General features: G+C 42.6%; 1 protein-coding gene across 2 annotated transcripts in view; it reads left to right on the top strand.

The window, feature by feature from the left end:
• The window catches only part of RASSF4 (Ras association domain family member 4), a 666,318-nt gene that overhangs the window by 533,136 nt on the left and 105,233 nt on the right, over positions 1 to 27,949 (top strand). For both annotated transcript variants that reach the window (XM_069611147.1, XM_069611146.1), the window contains one exon: positions 19,653 to 19,798. In XM_069611147.1, the coding sequence (XP_069467248.1) occupies positions 19,653 to 19,798 (146 nt within the window). The remainder of the gene's footprint in view (positions 1 to 19,652; positions 19,799 to 27,949) is intronic.

Here is a 27,949-nt window from a genome sequence, read left to right as displayed (position 1 = left end):
ATAACGCAACCCCATCTGCTTCAAAATAAGCCGCATTACTGGGAACCATGTTCTCGTGGCTGCAGAAAAACATACCAACTAATAACATGAAAGCACGCATGCCGCGATTGATGTTACACCTCCCAATACTTTGATCAGGACAGAAAACAGAACTGTTGTCCCATTTTCCTCTAGGGAGTAACCCAGAAAAAATGACTTTTGCAGTTGGAAAGATGTTCATGACTGCTTGAACCAACTGTTCCAAATCTTCCAACAAATTACGTGAACTCACGTAACCAAAATGGCAAGCACCGTAGTGCAGAAGTACCACATGGGGAGTGGTCATCCTATGCATGTCTCTGCAAACTTGGAGAATTGCTGCAACATTGCGATCAGTCTCAGCGCTCCACACCACCTGCACTCCTCTCACATTTAAATTGTGTGCCACATGCCTACTTTCAGCACAGTGCTGTAAATCATGGACAAAAATATCTCCAAGCACCAAAAACCTGACCTCTCCGCCTCTGCCATCTTCAGTATACGCACCGTCTTTTCGACACAAACGAACAATGTGAACATCTGATTGGCTGATGCCTACAGTCCCCTTGCCATGCTGGATTTGCTGTAGAACCCCGTATGTGACACGCCCTACCCGCGTACAAGCGTTGTCTATGTGCGGCACATAACCCTTAGCCAGTCCTTCTACCCTTTCCACATCATTCGCGAATCCATTCCCTCATTGGACACAGCTAAGCAGTCACACAACCATCCACATTCAACATCTCTACATCTAACTCCGTCATCAAAATTTAGCACTTCAAATGTACTATTGATCACTCTGAATGAAAGTCACATATCATTGTAAAGCACCTACTTCAAAAACTACTGTGCAAGTGTCACGGATTTCTACGTACAGCTCCATGAATGCGCACATGCATGAGTATAAAGTACAGGTATGCATATTTTAATCAGAGAACATGTGCAACCCTCATGATTTCATTTAAACAAATTAATGCCACTAAATCTGCATAGCCAATACATACCAACGCTCCCCCTTTAAGTGCAAGCTGTCCGATTTTTCATTGACAAACCGCATTACTTCTTACTGTGTCGCGCATAACCTATACATACGTTACAACCCTCCCTATTTAACGCAAAACTTGATTTTCCATTAGAAAATGTTACCATTGTTTACTGTGTACCGCATACATTAATGCTACTTCCAATGCGATTGTACGAGAAAAATAAATGCTCCCGATGGCTGTGGTGACATCTCCCTCTGAGGGTCTCCCGATTTTTCGGATTCGTACTTATAATATGAAAGTAGTGAAATTTTTCCCCATCTACTATAATGACCCAACACTTACAAACCTCTATGCTATTAATAACACAGCTTAAAAAAACAAGGCATTTTCATAACCTAAAAATGTTACTCATTTCTGAATCACTTACAACTAACATACTGCAAATAACATACAAAGGCAGCACATAGTGAAGTGAAATGCACACATGCAGTGTGTTGAGATATCAAAGGAGAATAATGCAACAATAGATGCAAAATTAACGTGTACAGTAACATCACTGCTTTAAACACACAAAGTTACTAACTTCTTCTTACAATCACAGTGGAGACTACTCTCCTGAAAATCAACAGCATCTACACTGCAAACGACATATCCGAAGAAACCTGGTCATTCCGCTAAAAAAAGTAAGTACAGTACTACCTTTATATTCTTACTGTTCCTCAAAGAGACTGTGTGGGTTATTTATTTAATTTGCGCACCAAAACAAACATTGATTTCTGAACCATTCTACCCACAAATCCCCATTTATTAAACAAAGAATAACAGGCACAATGGCTCACAAATCCCTGTGTTTTAGGAACTCAAATAACATACAGAAGTCTTAGAATGTTAGTACTAGAAAACAAAGCCGTTTCACTTTTATACCATTATTTTTACTATTAATGCTTCTCCTCACCACTAGCTGACTTTGTACTCTCATCTGAAGCACATTGTAGTAGTATACAAACAGAAAAATAGCCTTCCCAAATCATTGTAACAGCCCAATGCACATTCAAACACCACCAGAAAGAGCTTCCCCATCAAACACATGCACGCATGCACACATACATTGTACAACAGACCAAACCATGCCTTCTTTTTTTCAACAGACCCCAAAGAATGCCTACCAAAAAGCAAGTCCGTAGAAAGGAATGCAGAAATGGAGCAAATGAAAATAAGTGTCCAAAGTAAACATCCATCTGTAGCAGAGTTTGAAGAGAACGTTGGAATAAAACAGCTAATAGTCGTTTAGCGAAACAAAGGAAGCTTCAACTACCGAAACTTTACCTCCTCCATCCAAATATCGCACGAAACACAAAACGCTTCACAAAAAATCAGCTACCAGTACTTCTAACAATGCTCCTATTAATCCTGATATAGTAACAAAAGTCCATAGTGAAAACAGTATTTTAGCAAAAATGTATCACCACAGAGTCCTTCGGAATCTAATAAGAAGAGGACCGAAATCATCCTCAACCCTTCAAACCTACCGTAGAAAATTAATCCTACAAGCTCTCATGGGCAGTGCTATCTTTCTCAAAAGGAAGCTGTTTATATTAGTGTTAAATAGGACGAAACCACTAACAAAACTAAGTACTAAACTACAAAAGAAACTTATCAATAAACGGAATGTCAACAAAAATAACTTCTTACATATTTGTGGAGGTGAATGGAGTCGCAGAACAACCACAGAACCATATTTTAATGAAGAAGCATACAAACAAAATCAAACAAACACAATTGCCATCCATAGCAGCGGACGAGGGTATGAAAAAATCAATAATACCATCATGGAACAACAAACACTGCTTAGAAAAGTATCCCCTGAAAACTCAGAATTACCTCTCGATTCGACTGAACCAGACCGTCCAGTATACAAATGGCCATGCACGTCAATGTGTACATTCCTAACAAATCTTTCAAATCTTTACGTCCGTTCCTCAATCAGTATGTGAAAGGTAAAGACAAAATTAAAATGAAAGTGCTGCAAAATATGGATATCTGTCCAATGCGCAAATACACAAGACTACAAGGACATTCATTAGCCTGCATTTCAGGACCTATTTGCAAAAGCACCTTCCATGATATCAAAAGGATATCAATACATCATTTCAAATGTAAGAAATCCAGTGTATAAAATATACTGTGCTAAAGGTCCAGCTTTAGAATTAGCCAATTTAAATAACACTCTTCTGCATGGCACACCCAAATACCTGCAAGAAGAAATCAACCGTATCCAGAGAACATTTGGAAGTGAAAGCCACTTACAAAATGCAACAGTTTTAGAACAGACTAGCAACAATTCTGCACATAGCAACCTTCTATTACACACATACAAAAAAGAAATACTAAAATTTAAAAGTGCATCGGCTGAAGTACCAAACCATGTGTGTGTGTTGCCGCAGAACGTTTTACAAAAGGTACACAAAATATAGACATAGCATACAAAATAGAAGACAATGAAGATTCCAAATGGTTTGAATTTGCTCTCTACCTTTTAGCAGAAAACAAATACCCAATAAGTGAACCCCTAATATGTTGCAGTACCTGCACTACTAAACTGGACAACAACCAAACTCCTTCACGTGCTATCGCAAATAATTTGTAATTGTTCCCAGTACCAAAACCCATGCAACAACTCAATTTATGTGAGAGCATCATAATCCAAACAGTGCACCCATTTCAAGCAATAATACGCCTTCAACCAAAAACAGCAAAATTACCTCTCTCTTAATTGATGAAAGGCATTTGTGGCAAAAGAGTTTATTTGCCATTAGATCTAACAGAAAATGTACACACTCTAGGAGGCCAATGTTAAATAGAGCATTCTTTAATTGTCTTGGTAAATGGTGTACCAACAAAAGACAAACATTTTTGCCAACAACTGGTGGACTTACATAAAGTTAGACAAGCCTTGCAATATCTAAAAGACAATAACGAATACTACAAGGAAATAAATATTGAAGAAAGCTTAAGGGAAACAACTGAAATAATTCAAGAGTCATCAGAAACTGGACAATTTGAACTTCTGGATCCTGCTGCAGTATCCACTCTTTTGGACCATTCAACAATTCATCCATTGCATTCCAATGAAAGCATAGATGATGCACTAGAAACTTACCAAATGCGACAAACCAAAGGGTCACCAATGAGCATATGGGAAAAAAGTATAGAAGCACGTGCTTTTCCACTGCTATTTCCTACTGGCAAAGGCGGAAGATACGATGATAGACCAACTCAGATTACGGCATCAGAATACTGCTCATTACGAATGTATTCGCAAGATCCCAGATTTAGACAAAATGTGGAATACATATTCCACCTACTCGTTGAAAGTGAACTAGCAACCCTATGTTACGGAGTTGCACACATTTTGAAATCTGGAACCCACTTTCAAAATATGTCAGGTACGCAAATTAATACAAAAAGTACAAGAAAAAGATGAGGTTTTACAATCCAGTATAACAAATCAGTTTCAACATGCGTGGTATAAAAGAATACTGGTTCTGACAGCACAGAGACATATGTTGTATGATCAGAAACCTTGGACCACCGACTTGGTTTGTTACACTAAGTTGTGCAGAATATGCATGGGAAGATCTACATGATTTCCTACGCATATCAAACAACAACAAAACCAACATGGATATATTAACACCTGGAGAACTTTGCTCTCTAGATCCAGTTAATGTGTCAAGATATTTCCATCATCGTTTCATTGCTATGCTACACTTTATCTGCAATAAAACTGTTCCTCCCCTCGGAGAAGTGCAACACTTCTTTTGGAGAAAAGAATACCAAGAGAGAGGAGCACCACATATTCACATGCTTTTATGGATCAAAGGTGCACCTAAATTTGGTCACGACAGTGATGCCACTGTTTTGCAGTTCATCCAAAAATATGTCACTTGTGAAATCCCTTCACAACAGACACTTAGTGACCTGCATTGTCAGATTTTACAATTTCAAAGACACAAATGTGGCAAATATTGTCATCGTAAATACAAAAGCAAAGGGAAATACTACACCAAATGCCACTTTGGTTTCCCTAGACGAGTTACGGAAACAGGTGAAGTGAACAACTTCATGTCTTTATTGCAACATAGTGATAAAGGTAAATCACTTAAGAACACGTTTTACATAAAAAGAACAGAAGAATCAAAATAGATCAATGATTACAATGCAATCATTTCCGTCTTATGGAATGCAAACATAGATGTGCAGTACATTGCAGACAATTCCACTGCTGTTGCACGATATGTTAGAGCCTACTTAACAAAAGCAGAAAAAACAGAGCTTCAAGACCTCCGGGATGACCTATCATCAGACAAAACACTATCTCAGAAATTGTACAACCTAGGCATAGAAATGCTCTCTCGTAGAGAATGTGGCGCCTATGAAGCGGCAGATCGTTTAACCAGTACTGCTTTGTATGGAAAAACGGACAACATAGTATGGCTAAGTCTTGGTCCTGCTAAATCTCGAAAAAGAGTTCTGAAATCATATGAGGACATAGAAACAATTGCCAGAAATGATCCCAACAGCCAAGACATTTTAAAAAACTATTTACTGGACACATACTATCCGAACAGGAATAGCACTTTGGAAAGCATGTGTCTATACCACAAAGCTCAAAACTTTGCACACAAAAATAATATAAAACCCGATGAAAGCAAAGGTAGATATAGAGTGACAGATTGTGAAGGCAGCTTAGTGAAACTTACCAAACAAAGCTTAATTAATCATGTCAAATTGTCATTAAAAACTCCTCAACAGAAAGAACTAGATTACATGTCTCTGCTACAACTTTTTGAACCATTGAGAAAAGAGGAAGAGATACTAGATAACTATGACTGCTATGAAGATGCTTCCAAAGCAAATGGAAGCGCTATCACCGATGTGAACTTTACGCAGTGCAAAACAACGTTGCACAATGAACAGCAACACGAAGAAGAACTTCAGGCCCAACTAGATAAGGACACTTCCGACAGTAGTCAACCTTCTGTAACAGGAAGCCAAGAACCACTAGGACAGCCACTAATGGCAAATGAGGCAGAATTGGCTTTGACAGAAGTGGAAAACACCATGTGTCCCTATCAAGAATATATTTGAGACATAACTGTACAACAAGCAAAACTCAACAAAGATCAGCGTTCCATTTTTGAAGATGTTACACAACAAATTGCACATGGTGTACAACACGAAAATAAAGAATGTACTTGCCAAAATTACAAACCTATACTGCTGTACATCAGTGGTGAAGCTGGGTCAGGAAAAACATTCTTAATCAAAATCATCAGCAAGTTCCTTCAACAATTGACAAACGACAAACTGTCAGCTGTTGTAACTGCCCCCACAGGTTTAGCTGCCTACAACATAGGCGGTGTCACTTTAGACCGATTACTACTCCTTCCAGTAGAACACCAAAACAAATTAGACTATTACAAACTTTCTGCAGAAGCTGCAATGGAACTACGCAGAGTATTAAAAAAAATGAAAATGCTACTAATAGATGAAGTGAGCATGGTCTCCAACCTAATGTTAGCTTTGATTCAGAAGTGAAAAGGGTAGGGCACTCAACTGCTCGATTCCTTCTTTTCAAAGACATGTATGTAGGTAGAGAACAATTTTCTCTAACTCTTGCATATGCAGTCACCATTCATAAATCCCAAGACAAAGCATTGATAGATATAGGAAACAGTCTTTAAAGAAGGCATGAGCTACGTAGCACTATCACGCTTACGTACACTTGACGGTCTATTTCTAATCGACTTTGATGCAAGTAAACTGAACGCTGATATTCCTTGCATTTTAGAATACAATAGGCTGCGTTCACTGTACACCCCCCCACCATCTGAAACAATATCCTGTTCCAGAAAAAGTAAAACATGGTAAAAGAAAACTAATTCAAACAGAAATGCAACAGACTCTGACGGCAAATCCTTCAAAGAAAACAAAGAAGCTAAAACTTCATCAATTACCACAAGCAAAGAAGAACCTATTAGGGAAAGTAAATCAGGTACTTCTTCAAAGAAGGAACAGAAACTCTTTAAAAAAGCATTGAGACAGAATTAGCTGGTCCATTAAAATTTTCAAATGAATCTGGTGTAAGTTGCTATGCAAATGTAGCAATGAATATTCTGTTTCAATTGCGACCAATTGTTAACAATATTTACTTACACAGTACAGACCAATTGTATTTGCAAATGTTAGTCCTTCATAGAAACGCAACAAACAATCCTGACAACACGTACAGTGTTCACGGAATAAGACAAGAATTAGACTACTGTGCTGGAATGGTGAGATTCACTATAAACTCACAAGAAGATCCACAAGATTTTCTAATGTACTTACTACAAGTACTGGAAAACAAAAACATACCTATGAATGAAATCTTCAGGTTTCACACATGTGGAAACATACATGCACTCTCTATAACAATATGATACAGGAACAAATCCCAAATGAGCGATTTGTGTATGTATACATACCTAATTGTGAATCCATTCCATTTCAGCAACTTGTACAGAATGCAAACCATAGCAGATTATGTACTATGTGCAATTCAGACAATCGCTCCACCTTACTGATACAAACACATAGTAACTACATAATACTTATGCTTCTACGTTATAATGCAGATGGTACCAAAACAACTGCAAGCTAACTGGATTCACACACGGTCAAGTGTCACTTGGAAAGAAAAGTGTATAACAACCACACAGATAAATGAATATCACAGATCCGTAACAACAAATGCACAGTTAGAATACGTCAACAGGTATCTAACTGTTAAAAATCTGCAACAAGGCAACAGACATAAAATTAACCAAAAAGAACAAAAACACTCAAAGAAAACAAGGAAATAGTTTGTAGCATAGCAAATAAAGGTTTTTTTTAATCCGACAAGGATTTATTTCCCCCAGACCCAAGGATTTGAAAAACAAACACAGAAACTGAGCAAAATGCACAGTACACTGGTTTGTAAACTAAATATGAGGGTAAAAAAAAGCTAAACTGTCTATTATACAATGTAATAAGTCTTCATAAAATATAAACACTAACATGCTTTTTTCTTTTATCACAGAAATTAAAAAAGGATATTTCTGCCAAGTACTAAAGTCATGTAAGAAATATATGGATTCTGAACAAAGTAAACATTAAGTATAATTACAGTCATGTCATACATATTCGAATCTACACATCTAATCTATGGCAGTAATATGGTGCAGTGGCTGTAGGCTGGGCCTAGCGGCTTGGATGTATAACCTACCACCTACATCCTACGGCCAAGCAACCAAGACTATAGGTCCTACCCACAACCATTGCAGCATATCAAAACCATGGTGCTTGTAATTTCACTACTTATAGGTTTACTCTTGGGTGCATGGTTAGATACCTGTTGGCGTATTCAAACTGTTTATAGTCTTTTACTTGATTTTTTGGTAATGTTGAAGTACACATTAGTTAGTAAATGTTGGCTTTAAGAAGATTAAGTACGCATTTGTAAGATTAGCTGGCAGTCTCTGTTTTAGAGTAATGGTGCTATCATTACATTCGAACCATCCACATTTCTTTTTAATGTATGCATTGTAGTGGCCTGCATTGGTTGTAGCTCCTGCGTGGTAGATTATACCTATTGTTGTAAAGGTTTTTTTTCCAAGTGACACTTGATTGTGTGTGACTCCAGTCAGCTTGCAGTTGTTTTTGGTACCATCTGCATTATAACGTAGAAGCAGAAGTATTATGTAGTTACTATGTGTTTGTATCAGTAAGGTGGAGCGATTGTCTGAATTGCACATAGTACATAATCTGCCATGGTTTGCATTCTGTAAAAGTTGCTGAAATGGAATGAATTCACAATTAGGTATGGATACATACACAAATCGCTCATTTGGGATTTGTTCCTGTATCACATTGTTATAGAGAGTGCATGTATGTTTCCACAGGTATGAAATCTGGAAGATTTCATTTATAGGTATGTTTTTGTTTTCCAGTACTTGTAGTAAGTACATTAGAAAATCTTGTGGATCTTCTTGTGAGTTTATAGTGAATCTCACCATTCCAGCACAGTAGTCCAATTCTTGTCTTATTCCGTGAACACTGTACGTGTTGTCAGGATTATTTGTTGTGTTTCTATGAAGGACTAACATTTGCAAAAACAATTGGTCTGTACTGTGTAAGTAAATATTGTTAACAATTGGTGGCAATTGAAATAGAATATTCATTGCTACATTTGCATAGCAATTTATACCAGTTTCATTTGAACATTTGAATGGACCAGCTAGTTCTGTCTGAGTGCTTTTTTTCAGAGTTTCTGTTCCTTATTTGAAGAAGTACCTGATTTACTTACCCTAATAGGTTCTTCTTTGCTTCTTTTGTTTTCTTTGAAGGATTTGCCGTCAGATTCTGTTTCATTTCTGTTTGAATTAGTTTTCTTTTACCATGTTTTACTTTTTCTGGAACAGGATATTGTTTCAGATGGGGGGTGTACAGTGAACGCAGTCTATTGTATTCTAAAATGCAAGGAATATCAGCGTTCAGTTTACTTGCATCAAAGTTGATTAGAAATAGACCGTCAAGTGTACGTAAGCGTGATAGTGCTACGTAGCTCATGCCTTCTTTAAAGACTGTTTCCTATATCTATCAATGCTCTGCTTTTTAGGGGCCTTTTTCACACAGGCCAACATTTCACGCTGGTCAGGGTAACCTGAAAATTAATCTGAATCTAAAATTCTTCTGAATATCATTTCTTTAAGAACTACTCTGACACCAATTTATTTCTATCCACTGTTGCGCCAAACTCGGTGCATGGGTGTGTCTGCTCACAATGTTCAAGACTGTGCGCTTCAATATTAGAATGAACCGAAGCAGACAGCTTGCAGTGTCAAATGCAAAGGCCACATTTCTTGAGGTTGCATATCTCAACTTGAAGCTGGACCCTCGCAGAGGCGTTCCTGAGGGGGTTTGGGAGGGATGAGGGGGCTGTAGTCCTGTGTTTTTTGGTTGTAACCCCAGATAGAAGCTCAAGGGCTACAACCAAAAGGCTAGCTAGCCCTGAGTCCAGACAGTCCCAACATTAGCATAGTCCCGGATCTTTTCCAGACCTAGCAACACCCCCGGACCCTTGTGTGCATGGGTTTAGTGAGGTAGCGGTGGAGTGCTGATTACAGTACCCCTTTGTGAAAAGACAGATATTTATTTGTTCCTATTATAGGACCTGGCTTTGTGAAGGTGTTGTCTGCTGCACAACAGTTTAATATGAATATCAGTAAGTGGGCAGAATTTGCAGCAGGGCTGTTTTACATACAATTAAGTAAGAGAAGCACTAATTGGGGTTGAGGTGGGGGGGTCAGTCGGCAGTTCAGAACTGGGAGCTCCTTGAGGAGGAGGGTCTTGAGCTCCTTTCTGAATCGTATGAGGGTGGCTGTGTGTATGTTGGCAGGTATGAGTTTCCGTAGCCTGGAGATGCAGATCAAGAACATATATGACCCGTTTTATTCTTATTTCCGTTTTTGCAGCTCTAACCAGGCCGGGTCCTGGCTTCTTGTGGAGCACTGGCCACCACAGTGGGTGACCTTTTCTGCTGGGTAGGAGGCAGCAGCTTTTGATAGCGCATAGACTTGGACAACCAGAGTTTCCAGTTTTTTAAGTTTTCTGTATCTGCAGGCTGCGTTTAGTTGGCTTCAGCCAGGCCTTACCACATTAATACAAGCTGCAGGTTGCAATAAATTACCATTCCATATAAGAAGCAACAGGGACAATGATCCTTGACTCCAGCAAAGCTCGAATCTCCCATAGTAGCCAGGTCAGGTGGCCTTCTTACATAGGGTTAAACCCAAACCTGGCATTGGTCCAAGCTCTCTGCTATGTGTTTTATGTGGGCATTCCAACCTTGCCTGGCTGGCGTGTTGTGTTGGAAGTTGCACCACTGTGCATTCAGATTGCTATGATCTGCACAGTACCCAAAGCCTCTTCACCAGCACGAGTAGACACTCTGCCTAGAGTTTTCTAAAGCCCAAACCTGTTACTCGAAAGCCACTTATGAGCGACTCCGAGCCTGGAGCACATGGACTTTGGCCCTTATGAATGTCATTACACATGGATCCTGTCCACGCCTGTTCTGGATTGTGAACTATCTGTCAGATCCTGTCCCAAGAAAATCGTCAAGGAGACCCCCATTCAGCAGCACTCTCCCAAAAGGTATTACTTGCAGCCCATTAACCCATGCCCACTTAAATATCCTCTTGGTACTACATAGTTTTATTTCTCTAGGTCTGGACTTTCCCTTTGGCCACTGAAGTAAATGAACCGCGCATGATGGCCACAAATCAGGGAAACGCAATCCATTTAGTAAATCTTTGAAGGTGCGGAGCTTCCCCGAGTATATCTTCCCACAGAGAAGAGCTTTCTTATCCTGGTGACAACCCTTGCTACATAGTTACATCTGTCCTTGTTTCTAATCCAGTGCTGAGTTCCTGCCTGTGGAACTAATCTCATAACTCTGTCGTCTTCCTGTATCTTGTGAGAAACTGAGGGCTTCACATGTATTCCGGTCAGGGGACTACCCTGCTGGACACGAATCCCATCCTGTGTGTTTTCTGTGCGCAACCATTGTTTTTTTAAACTGCCTCCAACCAGAGGTGTTGCTGGGGGGGGACCCAAGGGGGCTATAGCCCCGATCTTTTGGTTGTAGCCTGGATAGAATCTCAGGAGCTACAACCAAAAGGCTAGCTAGCCCGAGTCCTGACAGTTCCGACATCAGCGTACCCCCTGGTCTTTTCCAGACCTAGCAACACCCCTGCCTCCAACCACTGAATGGTAGTTTGATCTGCCAGATCGGTGGCTGAGTGCTAATCTGGACGAGGGGAGGTACTCAAACTGCCCAATAGGAAGCGAGAGATTGATGGGGTTGTCTTGACCCATTCATAGGATCCTGCAGGTATCCCAAGGGTCGAACCCTGACTTGGTATTCAAGGCAAATTTCGAGTCCCACCATCTAAAGTGGAGTCCCAAGACTTGAGAGTGGAATTCAACCAGCCAATCGGAGGTTTTTTGCCATTCTAAAAAAAGGTTGTTTCCTGATTCCTTTCTGGGTTTTGTTTGGCTGTTGAGTGTGGGGGTAAAGGTGGACAGGATTTCTAATGGATGTGTTTTGGAGTGCTATTGGTGAACCAGTGGCCCACTTTCTTTTTGCATAATTGTGGCAATGGGAAGACTAGCCAGGGCCAAAGGCGGTGTTTATCGGCTATGGTAGAAGACCATATGGAAATGGATCTGGTTATTTACTAGTTGGGGGTATATGGATGAAGGACATAGGTGTGGTCGTGGCCATGGCCACAGTCTTTCATGCTAAATTTTGTGGAATGGACAGTGGCCATGGCTGAAAGCCGAAGTCCATGGCTCGTAGGCCCTTGAGAAAATGTGGCATAACAAGACCCTTGAAATTCAGTGAAAAATCTTATGACAGAATTAAAATGCTTGAATTCATAGCGACAAAGCTGATCCAATTTGTTGGGGGTGGGATGTGATGACAGTCTTAACTCTGAGTCCACCATGTTGCTCTGCCGATAAGAGCATACAGGTTATCACAGCCGGGACCAACAATAAGATGGAAAATAGCATCAAGGGGACATCTACAGGGGGAACTCGAAGTTAAGATTGTCATCACTTCCCACACCCTCTGAACTTCGTGGGATTTGTTACTGCAGGGTTAACCTGGGGCACAGAGTTACAGTGGTGGACTGGCCTACAGCGAATTCTGGAGATTTCCCCTACACCATGGGCCTCTTTTGTGTGCGTACTGTGGTTTTCTGCTCCCCTTAATTACCCCTGTGCACCCTACTCCTTCCGTCCATCTCTCATCACCAGACACATCCCTTAGAAGTGATGAATTTGTTAAAAAGCTTCTGGTAGTTTATTCCTCACTTTTAACAAATGCTATACGTCAATGTATTCGTTTCATGCTTTTTAATCCCTCTATAGGGACAAATGTGTATTTGTATTTGAGTTTATATAGTGCAAACATAGCCAGGAAGCAGTGGACCACTGCAAAGTAATGCTTTACAATGCACTATTTGGGCCTATTTTTTCCAGATCCTCATGTGGAAGAACCCACATTCCCCCCCCAAATCATCTTTCGAGGCTTTCTTGCACAGTCGTAAGGGGGTCATTCTTTAAAAAAGAAAAAAAAGAAAGACGGGGCCTCTTTTGGTTCCCAGTCCACCCCTGCTGAAGCCAGGTGTCTTTGCTCATTCACTCACTTTTCCTTGATCTAGTGGTGGCTTGAGGGTGTATGCAGCCGATGGAACCGAGCCTGCATATGGCATCGTCTCATCATTTGGTGGTTGCTAGCTGTGCCATGACCTATTGCTCGGTCACTTACCTTTCCACGGTCTGCAAAGTAGTCCAGTCACCCCGATCACGAAAGGAGGACTAGAAAAGAAGTAATATGGGAAGACCTAGTTTTAGATGGTCAAAACGGCATGAATTCCCGAAAGGTCTTTACGCTCAAAATCTGCACACTCTACAACGATCCAAGGTGTCTGTACCTACTATGTCCAAAGCGCTGAGATCTCTTTGCATACCATGTATCCCCTTATTGGTGCTAAGATATGGACCTCTATCCAGACATCACAACATCTTGAACACCAGCATCTTCATTTCAGGAAGGAAGTTAACCCCCGGCTCTCTGGGTACTAACAGTTGGCGGCCTCTTGCCATCAGCGAGGGGTTTCTGCATACTGTGTACGGGGCGTTGAGGTATATCGGCATACCATTTACAGAGCTTAGAGGTGTATAGGCATACCACATCAGAGGCATCACTGCATGCCATATTTTTGATTTTGAATAGCAGGCATAGCATGTAAACCAAACACTGTATATGGGCAGAACAGTCTGACGGCTCGCAGGGCATTGTGCTCTACGACAAGCATTGATGATGTACAATTTGTTTTTGATCCAGCAGTGAAAGGCACAAATAACGGGAACATTTATTGGGGACAAAGGGTACAGAAGACCCATATCAGTTGGTCATTAAAGTTAGTTTGATACAGTGCTGGAAATGGAAAACAAATTACTCTGGGAACATCCTCTTTGTGAAGCGGGTTGGGGCCAGGGGCATGGCCAACTGGCATGATCCAGGCACGTCATGAAAAATCCTCTCTCTTCATGAACCCACGATTGGCGATTTGCATAAAAGCAAAGAGCATTTTGGTAACAAAAAAACGATTTTTATTTTAAATCTGGCTGTGGTAGTGATCATCAAGAAACCCTTTGACTAAGTAATAGAAGTTGTGCTCTGTGTTTTATTTTTGTTGTTTCCCAACACTCACTCCAACAAAAATGTGCCTGTAAATTGCAAGACATATATAGCGTGTTGGGCAGCCTTTGAGTGGGATATGAGACATCTTCCAAGCTGTTTCTGAATTGGAGCTGCACCCCGTCTTCTTCCAGCTGGTCTGATATTTAAATGCAGTCAATTGAGCGTATTGACCGAACTGGAGAGTAAGTCAGGACGCATTCGTGCAGCCTAGACAATAAGATAGGAAGGGCTTTCATGGGAGTGATGTTGGAATTTCAGTGCTGTTTTGAATGTGGTAGTAGTATGCATTGTGGGGGAAATAGCGTTCCAATGATTGGGAGAGGACGTAAACGGGAGGAAGCACATATGTCCTGCTACCCAGACTGTCTACATGCCGGGCAGTCAGCACATGCTGTATAAACGTGCAGTTGGCACCCCCAATGTCTCTGCATGCTGTATTAAGGGGCAGTCAACACCCCAGTGTCTCTGCATGCTGTATAAACGGGCAGTCAGCACCCCAGTGTCTCTGCATGCTGTATAAACGGACAGTCAGCACCCCGGTGTCTGCACCCCTAATGTCTCTGCATGCTGTATAAACGGGCAGTCAGCACCCCAGTGTCTCTGCATGCTGTATAAAGTTGCAGTCAGCACCCCAGTGTCTCTGTATGCTGTATAAAGGGGCGGTCAGCACCCCAGTGTCTCTGCATGCTGTATAAACGGACAGTCAGCACCCCGGTGTCTCTGCATGCTGTATAAACGGGCAGTCAGCACCCCAGTGTCTCTGCATGCTGTATAAACGGGCAGTCAGCGCCCCAATGTCTCTGCAGTCAGCACCCCAGTGTCTCTGCATGCTGTATAAACGGACAGTCAGCACCCCAGTATCTCTGCATGCTGTATAAACGTGTGTGTGTCTATCGCTCCCTCCTGTTTGTGCAGCATTACATATTTTCTACACCAAAGACCTAGCCTTTTACCGTTTTCTTTATACCATGTACAATGATAACTGCCTGATCCTGAGCTGTCCCTGGATGTCACGTACACAGCTCCGGGGTGTCTCTGCCTCACATGGTCATCACCGCTCTGGGTGTTCTTTGCATGGCATGCTATGCTCACCGTGCCAGGAGGCACCTGCACACCATGTGTACAGCTCGGGGAATTATTTGATGCATGCGTTTTAATTTGTACTTGAGTTGCCCACCTGATGTGCACAGCTTTGATCTTTCTCCTCCTAGTGGCTGTTAGTTTGTTTTATTAAATGTGTATTATGCTTGTGAGCATACAGCAATGTGTGTTTATTGAACATATGGGATGTCATTTCAAACAAACACCAATGTTGCTTGGTCGCCCTGAATTGCGCATGTTTTGGGTTAAGCATACTCTAACTCTAGATTGTATCAATCTTGACACTCTTCCTGCCCTATGTTTCCCATGGTGGGATTCTTTCCTCTGTGTAGCTGTATTGGGATACACTGTATTGTATGGTCTATACAGTATACAGGGGTAGTGGATCCAATATTGCCCCCTCTGATGAGGTCTCCCTCACTCCATTCATAGTGCATGTCTGTTTTTTCTGTTCTTCGTGTACTTGGGTTTGCGTTTTGACATATTTTTTCAACCCATGGGATTTCCTGCAGGTGTTTCCTGAGTTATTGTGGAACTTGATGTGAAAGTTCAGCCCGGCAGACTTCCAGGCCTTCCTTTTAGGAGAGGCTGTACGTGTGTCTGCTCAGTACCACCTGCGGAATGCCTGACGTGTCAGTGTTCCGGTCGCCTAGGGAACGCGGTACGTGACTCCGCGCAGCGCGACATCTAGGGAATGTCGTATGTGACTTTGGTCAGGTACTCGGAACATGATGTACGTGTCGGGTGGGGGGGTGCAATGGGAGGCTGGATGTGGCACTGCTCAGAGGACTTGTGGCACATGGAACATGCCATGTGTCACTGATTTGCACCTATGAAATGCTTTGTGGGTCAGCATTCCAACACCCCATGTTACCCAGCCCTTCACCTCGTCAACCATGCCACATGAGGCAACAGTGTACAAGCTATCGGCAAGCTTAGGAACACTTTCTGTTAGTGCTGACGCGGGAGCGTGGGCACACTTGCATGCCCCTGCTCAGCACCCGGTGGTCATTGCAGATGTCACTGGTGAATGGCAATGCCACTCCTTAGCGTTCTACATGGAGCATACTATACCCCTTCACTGCTGAGAAGAGCAGCTAAGGAATGTGGCATATGCTCCTTCTCAAGGACAGCAGTGGGACGCGTTGTCTGAGGGCACCTATGACATTCCATGGGTGCGTGGCTTCAAAGGAATGCTAGTGTGACACCCAGGAAGTGGCATGACACTATCTTTATGGCATACTAAAGGTCAAAGGTATTGTGTTTTATTTTGGTGGGGTCATGTGTGGGTCATTAGTGGGGTTGTGTTCATTCAGCGTGCCCCTTTTTGTAGACCTCCCCTCAAAGCATTGCCATTAAGGAGTTCTCTGTCAATGAGCCTAGCCAGTGCAGTCTACTGCAGGGGACCTGCAAGATCTACATGTGAAGGGAAGCTGTGCCCAAGTGGATAGCAGACCCCCCCCCCCCATGTGCAGAGTGTGGGGGGACTGTGGCATTGGGTAGAGCAACAGGATCTAAGATGTATGGTGTGGGAGTTGTGTATTCTGTGCACTTATTGCAGAGCCTTGGAAGTTCTCTCCATTGTGTCATTCTATATGGCTTCCCTGTACTTTCACACAATAGGACGGGTCACAGCTTTGCTCGAGAAAGGAGTTTACCGCAAGCCCTCCATCTTTCTAGGGACCTACAGGGCTTAGAATTGATTTCAAACTTGGTTAGCAGTGATTGCCCCAGGATGCAATTGCAGTGCCGTAGAGGGCCTTCCGAATGATAGCCGCCTTCCTTCTGCCATCAAGCCAACTTCGCTACCAGACAAAAAGCACTCAAGAAGACGCTTGGTGTTATTACTTGATTCTGACTGGACAATGCACACAATAATCAGTCCCTACAAAGAGTCCTGCCTCTTTAGTTTTTGTCTAGTTGGTGGCAATGGCCATTTGTCTGAGAAAGTTCTATTCGTATAGAAAGTATAAGCCGGCTTGGCACCTTTTCTGGCATTTGTACATGCATTAATATACATCATGATCATGGCCAGTGGGCAATTCTGTGTTTTCTGAATTCTTTTTATGTTTAGATGATTTAAACGAGAAAGGTGTGCCTGCAAACAGTTTTCTAAACCGTAATGGGTTTATTCCAGCCATTCGGCTGATTCTGATTTAGGTTCCTGCCACATTTCGGTGATTTAAAATGTCTTACATGCCTGTAACAGCACCTATCTAATTGGTTATTTGTGGCCATCAAGCGGCTTCTGGTGTAGTAAAACGTATTCTATTCAAAGCAGTGCCTCATACCAAGGCCCACTGCCCTGATTTAAAATACTTCACTTATCTAATTCCTTGACTTTTGTATATAAAATGAAAATACTATTTGTATAGTGATGGTAAAGACGTTTTAATATTGAAACATTGGTTGTTCCATTGTGAACAATGGGTGGCAGGATGTAACTTAACTGCTGATATGAGCCCGCGGCTCTTCCCTCACCACCAACCTTCTGCTCTCTCGTGCATGCCATCAGCCCCTTGCTTCACACCAGGGTGGCTGTCTTGTTCCCTTTTGTTCCTCCTCTCGCGTTACCGCCCGTCTCCATTTATTTGGATTTATAAAGCGCCCAGCGGCCCTGAGACATTGAGGCGCTGTTACAGAATATTCACTTGATGCATGTCGGACATTTGTTTCAAAGGCGACATTCAGTGACCGTGTTGACAGTTGTTCCAAGGTTACAAAGGAACAATGATGGCGTCAGTGCCGTGTAGTCCTGGTTTAATTGAACAGCTTAGTTTTTAGTGCTTTTCTAAAAATTGTGAGGGATTCTTCATTTCTTAAACTGAGCAGAAGCTTAATATACTGGTATATACTTTTGAATCATAGTAGCACTCACATTTACCAATGTACATTTCAACTTTAATTACTGCAAGCGATCAACGTATTGCCCACAAAAGGTTTAAAATGCAACATTTGTTGTGCTATAGTTAATGCAAAAACTGTATACACTCCAGTGAACACAGAAAGCATGGACGGATTCATTGATCTAATGAAATGTACTTGTCAACAACGGCCAGGCTGAGGGTCTATAGCCTCAGCAGCACACTATACAATAGAATGACGTGTGTCACATATGCTTTTTAAAAGAATGGACAAAGCCTTCTTTGCATCAGGCAGCAATGTGGGGGACCCCTCCCTAGGTGGGGCCCGGGGGCATTTGCACGTTTTCCCTCCCTCAAAGACGTTTCTGTGGCACCACTGCTCAGCAACAAAGACTGATATGCAAATGGATATTTCCCATTTGTGAAAGGTACAGTTAGCTAAAGTGTGGCTGCGGACTCTCGAGCGGGTATCTTCCCATAGAACAGGTCAATGTCCCGTGTTCGTTCTCACAGAGGGGCGCCTATGACTACATTTTGATTATTTCAAGGGCCTTGGGTCTAGTCACCCTAAATTTACTAGGGTCATCCAGACGTGGACCCCTTGCTCACTGTGTTCAGAGAGGCACAGCTACACCCTACTGATGATGCCCAAAAAGGTTGAAACGCGTGGCTGGGGTTGCTGTTGGTACTCTTGTTCAGAAGGGAATTGCCATAGCATTTCGGTGCTGGACTGCCCATGTGGGCGGGACAAAGACTGATATGCAAATGGATATTTCCCATCTGCTAAAGGTACAGTGAGCTAAAGCGTGGCTGTGTACTATCCAGGGGGTACCTTCCCATAGAACAGGTCAATGGGCTGTGTTCGTTCTCCCAGAGGGGCGCCTATGACTATCTTTTGTTTATAGCCTCAGCAGCACACTATACAATATAATGACGTGATACGCATGCTTTTTAAAAGAATGGACAAATCCTTCTTTGCATCAGGCAGCAATGTGGGGGGCCCCTCCCTAGGTGGGGCCGGGGGCATTTGCACATTTTCCTTCCCTCCAAAAAGGTTTTTGTGCCACGCCCGCTCAGCAACCTGGAAACACTTAATGCAACATTATGCACAACAAGGTCGTATAGAGAAGACTGTACATGTAACTGCTCCATATGGCACCCGAGAATGCTTATGTGTAGCTGCTCGCCACCAACGCTTAGGAGTTATTGTATGTTGTGTAGCAGAAGGGCACTTGATTTGGGTTCCTTGCCTTCGCCCCTTTGTTTCCTGCAGATGAAGATATCTGAACCCTCTCCCCTCTTGTTCTTCTTGTGTTGTAGGTGGAGGGGGAGCTGATCATTGAAGGTTTATTAAACATTTCCTGGGGACTGCGGCGGCCAATTAGGCTTCAAATGCATGATGACAATGAGAGACTCTCGCTCCCGCCGCCAGGACTCTGGAAGATGAACACATGTGAAGTAAACAGGTAAGGCTATGGGACTCTGTGTGGGTACATTATACTGGTACATTTCAACAAAGAAAAGCTACAGGTTGGTGGGACTTAGGAAAATGAACCTCTGCAGAATAAATACGTATATTCACGAGGTTCAGAAAAATGAATCCATGTATGAATCAAACGGGTACACCAGGCAGACGCTAGAACATTGATTTGTATGAAGTAAACCATTGGAGTTCGCAGGATCTGAAAGATGAGTCCATGTGAAGTAAAGGGGAAGGTTGTATGGGTTCAGCAATACACAGTTTAAACAGATACAGCACTGGGGGTTTTGGAAGGTGGATTCATGTGATCTACAGAGGAATACTGTGGAAGCTCTAGAAGATGAAGCCCCTGGAGTGTCTCTTTTTGAGTTTAGGAAAAAAACAAAACCACCATCTCAGTTGCAAAGTTCAGGTTTTAGAAGTCTAATTCACAATCGTTGGAATGTATAGCGTACAGATAACACCCCGGTTCCAAATCTCAACAACACAGGCTAGCTAACCTTTTCTCACATGTTCCTTTACTCTAATCTTAGTGGCAACTGCCCAAACCTAATTTACACGAAAGCCCATCTTATTTTCAATGATGCGGTCTCAGTTCCAAGTCAGGGTGGTTCCTTTTCCCTAGCATTGATTAAGTATATTATAGGTTCTAAAAACATCGAGATTTGCGATGTTTCTTTGAATGAAACCAATTAATCTGTAATCAATTTCCAAAAGTTGCCAACTCTTCTTTGTGTATTCAATACATTTCCTTTTCCTTAGGGTGGAAGGCATGGATGACCCATGAACCGACATGCAAAATTAAACCATGTTCCCGGCAGTGCACTTTTAAAAGCAAGCCCAAGTTCACAATCCGGGTCATTGCCATTGCTGTTAATACCACTTGGTCTACTTTTTACCCTATCACTTGTATTGGAGTAGTTTTAATGAACCCCGACAGCCTTTGACATGCATTTTCATCAATTCTATCCCGCAACTGCTGCCCTGACCAAAATACCCAACCCTTAAAATGGAGTCTGCAGCCTTTGGCTCTCCCGGGGCATTGAACTACAACTTCCATCAGCACTGGCCAGCATAGTCAATGGTGAGGGTTCATGGAAGTTGTATTAAAAAAAAAAACTCTGCAGAGTCGCAGGTTGCACAACCCCGCTAGAGGATGTGAGAGGCAACACCATAGGGTAAACACATGTTTTCACCATTTGTTAGTCTAATCATAAAAATAGGTAAAGATGTACTATATGCATTGCATTTGAAATGCTAAATTTTTCTATTCTCTTTTTCATAAAGCCATAATTTTGGTCTGATCTCGATTTCTTTCCATTTTGCTTGATGTACACTAAGGAGGGCATGGGGCAACCTCTGCAAACCAATTGTTTTTGATTCCTATTATTAGCATAAGGCAGTATTTAAGTTTTTGAGGGGGCATATTTAAAAGGGAAGACATTACTGATCTGAAGATCTAGTGCCGGAGATTCCCACTACCACCAGGTTTTCAGGATAACCAGTCACTATTTAAATAACTCGCATGTTGATTCCTTGTATAGATATGCATTCTGTGTGACTCTCTTGAAAATAAGGAGTGGGTTTAGCTCTTGGGAAATGACATGCAACCTATGACCTAGTAAATCTAAAATGTATAAATTGATGGGTAGGCGGCTAAACACACTTCCATTATGTCACAATTCGCTCCCTTTGCTCTAATTCCCGACACTTGTGCGCCTGATTTGGAGTTTATTCCCTATTGGACTTGCCTTTCCGAACCATATGAGACGGTGCCATGATTTGGGAGCTCTAAATCCATATTTTCCATGTCACTTCCCTTCCAGATACATTCCAGTTTTTTGGCCAGTATGCAGATTTAATCAAGACTATGCTTCCCAGAATACACTGCTTCATCTACACCCTTGCAGGACAAGGGTGGGTGGAGGATAAGCAGTAACTGTGGCTGGCAGGTGCTAGCAAACAGCACACCTGAGGCGTATGCTTGTTAGCCTACTTTAAATACCTCTGTTTGCTTCATTAAGCACTGGTCGTTGGTACAGTGTTTTTGTTTGTGACCGATCCTTTGTTCCTGGTGCTTATGCTTAGTGTCTATTTCCTAGTTTTTTTTACTACTTGTTCCTGGACACCCCGCCTTTCGAATTTAATGTGTTTAATAGTATTGTCTGCTTCCTGGATTCTCTTTCTGACTTCCAGTCAGCACTTTCCAGTGCGTTCCTTTTCCTGTGCAGCCCAGTTTGTCTGTGTTCTTTATTCCTTTGAGTGTCCTGTTCTGCAGTGTAACCACGATCCGTTAGACACCCCTCATTGAGATTCCCTATTTTGCACCCTTTCCTTCCTTCCGTGGCTGGAGACGGGGGAGTTTTTTGCACTTGTAATTTAGATTTTCACAGCTCCTTTACCTTCTCTTGTAGTCTGTTACCGGTTTTACCTTGCACTTCTTTGTTGCCAATTGATTGGTAGGTGTTGTATCCCACTCCTGTGTGAATGCCTGTGTTTTCCCCACTATTCTGTAACCACTATTTCTACTTGTCCTTTGTCAGGAGTCTTCTGTATTAAGTTATCCTCCCGTTACTGTTATTGCCTTTGAGTCCTTGTTTGATCCGCAAAGGTTTGTGAGCTTCTTTGACATTCCAGGTGGTGTTTGTGAGTATTGTCTTTAAGTTACCTTATACAATACCATCAAGGGTGTTTGCTCATAGATCCTGTCATTGCTTGTCATGTATGTGAGCGTAGCACTGACTGTGCCTGTAATGGCAATTGTGGGTGAGGCACTTGCCGACTTCCTTTGTAATCATAAGGAGCTTTGATGTGCTTACTCCATATTCCTTTTCAAATATTTATATTCTTATCGTGCTCTACTTGCACATCATGGATTTTAATGTGCATGTGTCTTGGTTTCTGGGTGCATGTTATTTGATACAAAGCTATTCACTGCGTGATCTTGTGCACATTTCCCTTGCCATATCCCACTGCATTTGTCCTCTCATGACACATTATTATGTAGGGATTAGGTTGATATCTTCACCCTGTGTGCCTACTGTTATCGCCACACAGGTATCTATATGCAGAGGAAAGCGTACACGTATTAATGTGCCCATAGTACCCCATCTGCTCCATGTCGGTCATAAAGTTCTGTGATCCACACAATTGAATTGTGGTCTATCGTCAACACAATGTACATTGCTTGTTTTTATTTCATATTTTTGTATAATCTGCCTAAAACAATGATCAGTTGTGGTGCCGTACCTTTCCTACTGCATGTCCGTGATCATGGTTTTAAATGGTTCTCTGCTACCCAAGTTAAAAGTTCATCTAAAATTATTATCTTTACAGAAATTGACCCCACATTTACTAAAGCAATCAAGCAAACGCTTGACCCACCACCTTGATCAATAGCCAAAACACTGGTGGCAACTGACCAAGGATGGGGACGCTCAAAGCCTTTGCTTATGATTGCATACAAAGTCATTACAGGTAGCGTTGCACCCTACATTCTTCAGCTCTCAAGTGCTATCCCTTTCTATATCCAATTGTGCATATTAATTCTTAAGAACGACAACCTCTCTGACGCAACTGATAATTGTTTTAGGTAGATTATACACAAATATAAAATGATCGAAACAAGCAATGTATATTGTTTGTGTTGACTATAGAGCAGAATTAAATCGTGTGGATCATGGAACTTTATGACCGACTCTGCATATCCCCAAAAACCTGTGACCCGCAACTTTCTACAATTTCAGATATTTCAATTTCCTCGAATGTACTGTCTTCAGTGTTTTATATTCTCCTATTTTTGTTTGTGTAAATGGATCCAACTCCTTTACTACTTTGTGTACTGTCCAAAGAAAATTTTCATTGTGGGGTAATGTGTTTATGTAGGCGGTTTTTTTTATAGGGCTACTGCTGCGCTGTAGCCGATTCTGAACACTTTCATTTGAGTTTGGGCCCAGGTCTTTTTTTACAAGGTGTGCAAGCTGTGAGTCCTACAGAGCTGTATGACAAATGTAGGTGGCCATCATGAGCAGGTGTATTATCAACCCTCCTAAAACTCGGGACATTTTCTTCAAATCTCAGCAGGCGTGGTAGGAAAGGCCAGTGGGTAGAACTTTGGAAGGGTAGAGGGCTCCCAATGACCTGCTTGTAATTAGAGGAGAGCGGGGTGAGCCTAGTTATGTAACGATCAAGCCATGGGTAAGGTTTCCAAGGACAATTCCGTGCAATGACACATTTTGTATTAATGTGTTCTATGGTGAACCAGACAGACTCGGACATTGGGTCAAAGTTAATGAAGTTTATTTAAATAAAAAGAAAAGTGTCTAACTTGCCCTATAGATATCAGGGTAATACCATGCCTAGCAAAACTAAAGCTAAGGGTGCACATCAAGTCCAAAGTAAAAAGTATTGTCGAATCCTAAACAACTAACCTATCACTTTAGAAAAACCTAACTAAAAAGAAAAAAAGTGAGCCTTGCACACTATCCTCGGTATGGGCCTCTGCCTGGCCCAAGTTATGCTAGACTTATTCTCAGTCTTGAAAGTACCTTTTTCACAGCAGGATATTCTTTCCAGTCTTTGTATCAAGTTATGGGTTTCATGCTCTCCTTTTTAATAAAAAAAATGGTCTCTTGGTGCGCATATTTCCATCCCTCACAGGATTGCTTGGAAACAAAACGCTTTCACCTTTCGAGACGTTGGGACTTTCCCAAAGTCCTGTAATCCTCAGTTTGTTTTCACCCAAGTTATTGCACATAGGTCAGCTGTCCATCCTGTTTTGTCAGAGTTTTATAGCTTCTATGGTTTTCTCTGCCCGAATTCAAAGTTTTCATGTCTTTCTGTTCCCCTTACATAGGGTATTTGAACATTCTGGTTCCTCAGGCTTCTGTAAGCATGACGGCTTGCATGACGGCTTTCACAGACATTCACAATGTTCGCATCTTTGTCATTCACCCTTTCATAGGGTTATTGCACATTGGCTTTCTCAAGCTGCCGTAACCTGGAAAGCTTTCATAGCCGTTATTCACAATGTTCGAATTTGTAGTGGCATGCTCTTTGTCAGGTTTCTCAGGCTCCCGTAACTGTCTGCTTCCCCCATGAGTACTAGTTTGGGTAACTAGGGTCCGACTTGTGCACAGCTCAGCGATTTGGGTTCTCACATGCGATGTGGTCTTGATGCCCATTATTGGCCTTCCAGCCCACCACAACGCCTTAGTGGTCGCTGCACCAGGCGAACAAGGGGGTGTTTCCCTCTCCATCTCTATTCGGGTCCTCAGTCTGGTAGAACACCAAGGTCCAGGTGTACAGCCAGCATTTCGCTCACCTTGCTCGCTCCCACTGGTTCCGCGGCCCAGCATGGCTTCACCTCTCCAGGTCATTGACACTGCAGAGGTTTGCCTCTGCATAGCCGTTGTACCATCTCTGTAGGAGTCTCTCTTCCCTTTACACTCCATTCTCCTCTTATACACATGTCTTTCTTTGTTGACTGACATTCGCGTTGTGTTCAGCCTTATGGATGAATGCCAACAACCTGAAAATCAACCCAGGAAAGACAGAAATCATGATCATATCCAAAGACCAAGAGAACAAAACCGCCATCCCGTGGCCAACGGAAATGGGAACCACACCAACACCATCTAAGGTAGTAAAAAAATCTGGGAGTCCTGATGGACAATACCCTAACCTTAGAACCACAAATAAATGTAACACAAATAAATGCTCACTATCGTCGCCCTCATGTCAAGAATAGACTATGCAAACAGCCTCTACCTCGGAATACCAGAATACCTTCTGAAGAAACTACAACAGATCCAAATGCAGCAGCCAGACTACTCCTCAAACTATCCAGAAGAGACCACATCACTCCTGCCCTAAAAACACTACACTGGCTCACAGTAAAACATTGCATCACCTTCAAAACCATGTGCATAACGCACAGGGCAATCAGTGGACAAGGAGCAGAATTCCTACAAAAGAAAATAACAATCTACAAACCAAAGAGTTCCCTCCGATCCAGCAACGAAATCCGCCTGGAACTAAAACCATACCTTAAGAAAAAACTTGGAGGCACCTCCTTCTAACACTTAGCCGCAAAAACCTGGAACAACATCCCAAAAGAGATCAGAAACACTGAAGATAACCACAAATTCAGGAAATTACTAAAACCCTAGCTCTTCAAGACCACAGACTCGAACTGAAAACCGAAACAGAGAAAAAGGATGACGGAACTGGAAACGACAGTGACAGCCCCAGAGCCGACAGGGAAGCTCCCGCAATGCCGGACCGGTGAGACTGGATAGACTGAAACACAGGTGACACCCATTGAGACGAAGTCAACTATCCCAGCCAATCCCATCTCCACCACACATTAGTTGCTACCAGGTACCAAAGTATCAATTGAATTGCAGAGACACTGGCAATCACCACACTAGCTGAGTGGTGGACATTGGCAGGTGCACTGGCCACAAGAGCAGGAAAGGAGGACAGGTGGGGTTGTGATTGAGGCTGGTTGAGGTGGTGGCCAGATGTGAAAGGGACCTTAGTGCAAGATGGGCCCAGATCAGGACAGAGGAGCATCAGGAGAGACTTTGCAAGCCCAGCGCCTCAGTTCAGGATAGAAATGCCAACTAACCAATTCTACTAACAATTTCCACCTCTGCACACACCTCTCAAACTCCAAACCAAACACAACCACAAACCTACAGCACAACAAACTGCACAAACTTCACTACATTGCAACAACAAAACAAACGCACATAGACTTCCCCAACAGTACACGACTACTGGCCGCAAACACCCCAGGCCCAGCCAACTGACCCACCAGGCTGTGGCCGTCAACAGCACATCACTGCTCTCTTGCACTTTTCCTGCTTCCTCCCACTAACTCACCCTCCCTTCCGCTTTCAGAGCCGCCAGTGCGCCAGGGAACCACTCCGGTGGTGATAGTGCGCGGTACAAATGTCCTTTAGCATTAACATTACCTGTAGCCAATAAAGGTAAAGGATCATTGTGGAATATCATTGCTACAGAAGGCATTAAAGTCTTTTCTGCTTCCATACATGCAGACAAGGTGCTTTGGACTGCAAGCTCCTCACTAGAATGGGAGTCCTTGTCCCCAGGAGGGGAGTCTCTCCCAGTGTAGTTCCACTTGCCCAGACCCCAAGGGAGGGTCTTGTTTAGCGGGCTCGCCTCCCTAGGCTCACAGGCGGTGGCTCCCCTGTGGGGAGATAGGACGAATTGGACAGATTTGTCACAGTTCCTTGATTGGAAGCCAGTGCAATGCAATCAGGACTAGCATGACGTGATTAGGGTGGCAAGGTCAGAAGATGATGTAGGGAACATTGAGATCATTGTTAAGCCCTCATCTCTGAAAGCATGCACATCACAAGTTTGTTTTAATCCCAACAGAGCCAGCTCAGACCATTATCTTCTTGAAGTCAATAAATTGACTACCATTACATTTGGATAACGGCTATTATTGCATTGCAAAGAAGCAGAAAGAATCTGCCTTCAAGGGCTATATAAAACATATTAGTTTACCAATGGTCTTGGATGGAGTGGTGCACCAGAAGGAGTTGGACTAGGTGGTGCCATATTTCAAGGGTGCATATTCAAAATGAAATAAAATGCCTATCCAGCCCTATCGCTATGAGGGAAGTTCCCTGCCTAACCAACAAGTAAGGGTGCTCGTAAAGTCCAAAATAAATAGTCCTTTGTCGAAATCCAACTAGCTAACTGGCCCTACCACCTAGGAACACTTAATGAAAAGGCTGGGGCAATAGCCTCTTGCATTGGCTTCTCCCTGCCCCAACACTTGGTTCCCTTGTCCAAGAAAAATGTGTACAAGTTGAATGGGCTTGAATGTAGACTCTTTTCTTGGAGCGGATGCAGAGTCGATATTGCACTTGAAGAAGGTGGCAGGCCAGTTTGTCAGAGTGCACCTGAAGATCCCCATTTCCGTTCCGCTGTTCTGCACTTGAGTTTAAGGGCAGCCAGATTGGAGTCGTACCAAGAGTTGCACTTTTTGGCAGGCTTCAGTCAGACCCTCATGACAGGGGCAAGAATGTCAAGAGTGTTGAAGATGGAACAGTGAAAGTTAAAGAGGGGTGTATCAGGGTGGGAGACAGCCGCAGGAGTA

The sequence above is a fragment of the Ambystoma mexicanum genome, chromosome 8, assembly GCF_040938575.1.
Source record: "Ambystoma mexicanum isolate Mex_15411 chromosome 8, UKY_AmexF1_1, whole genome shotgun sequence".
NCBI lineage: Eukaryota > Metazoa > Chordata > Amphibia > Caudata > Ambystomatidae > Ambystoma > Ambystoma mexicanum.
This window is presented reverse-complemented; position numbering and strand designations above follow the sequence as displayed.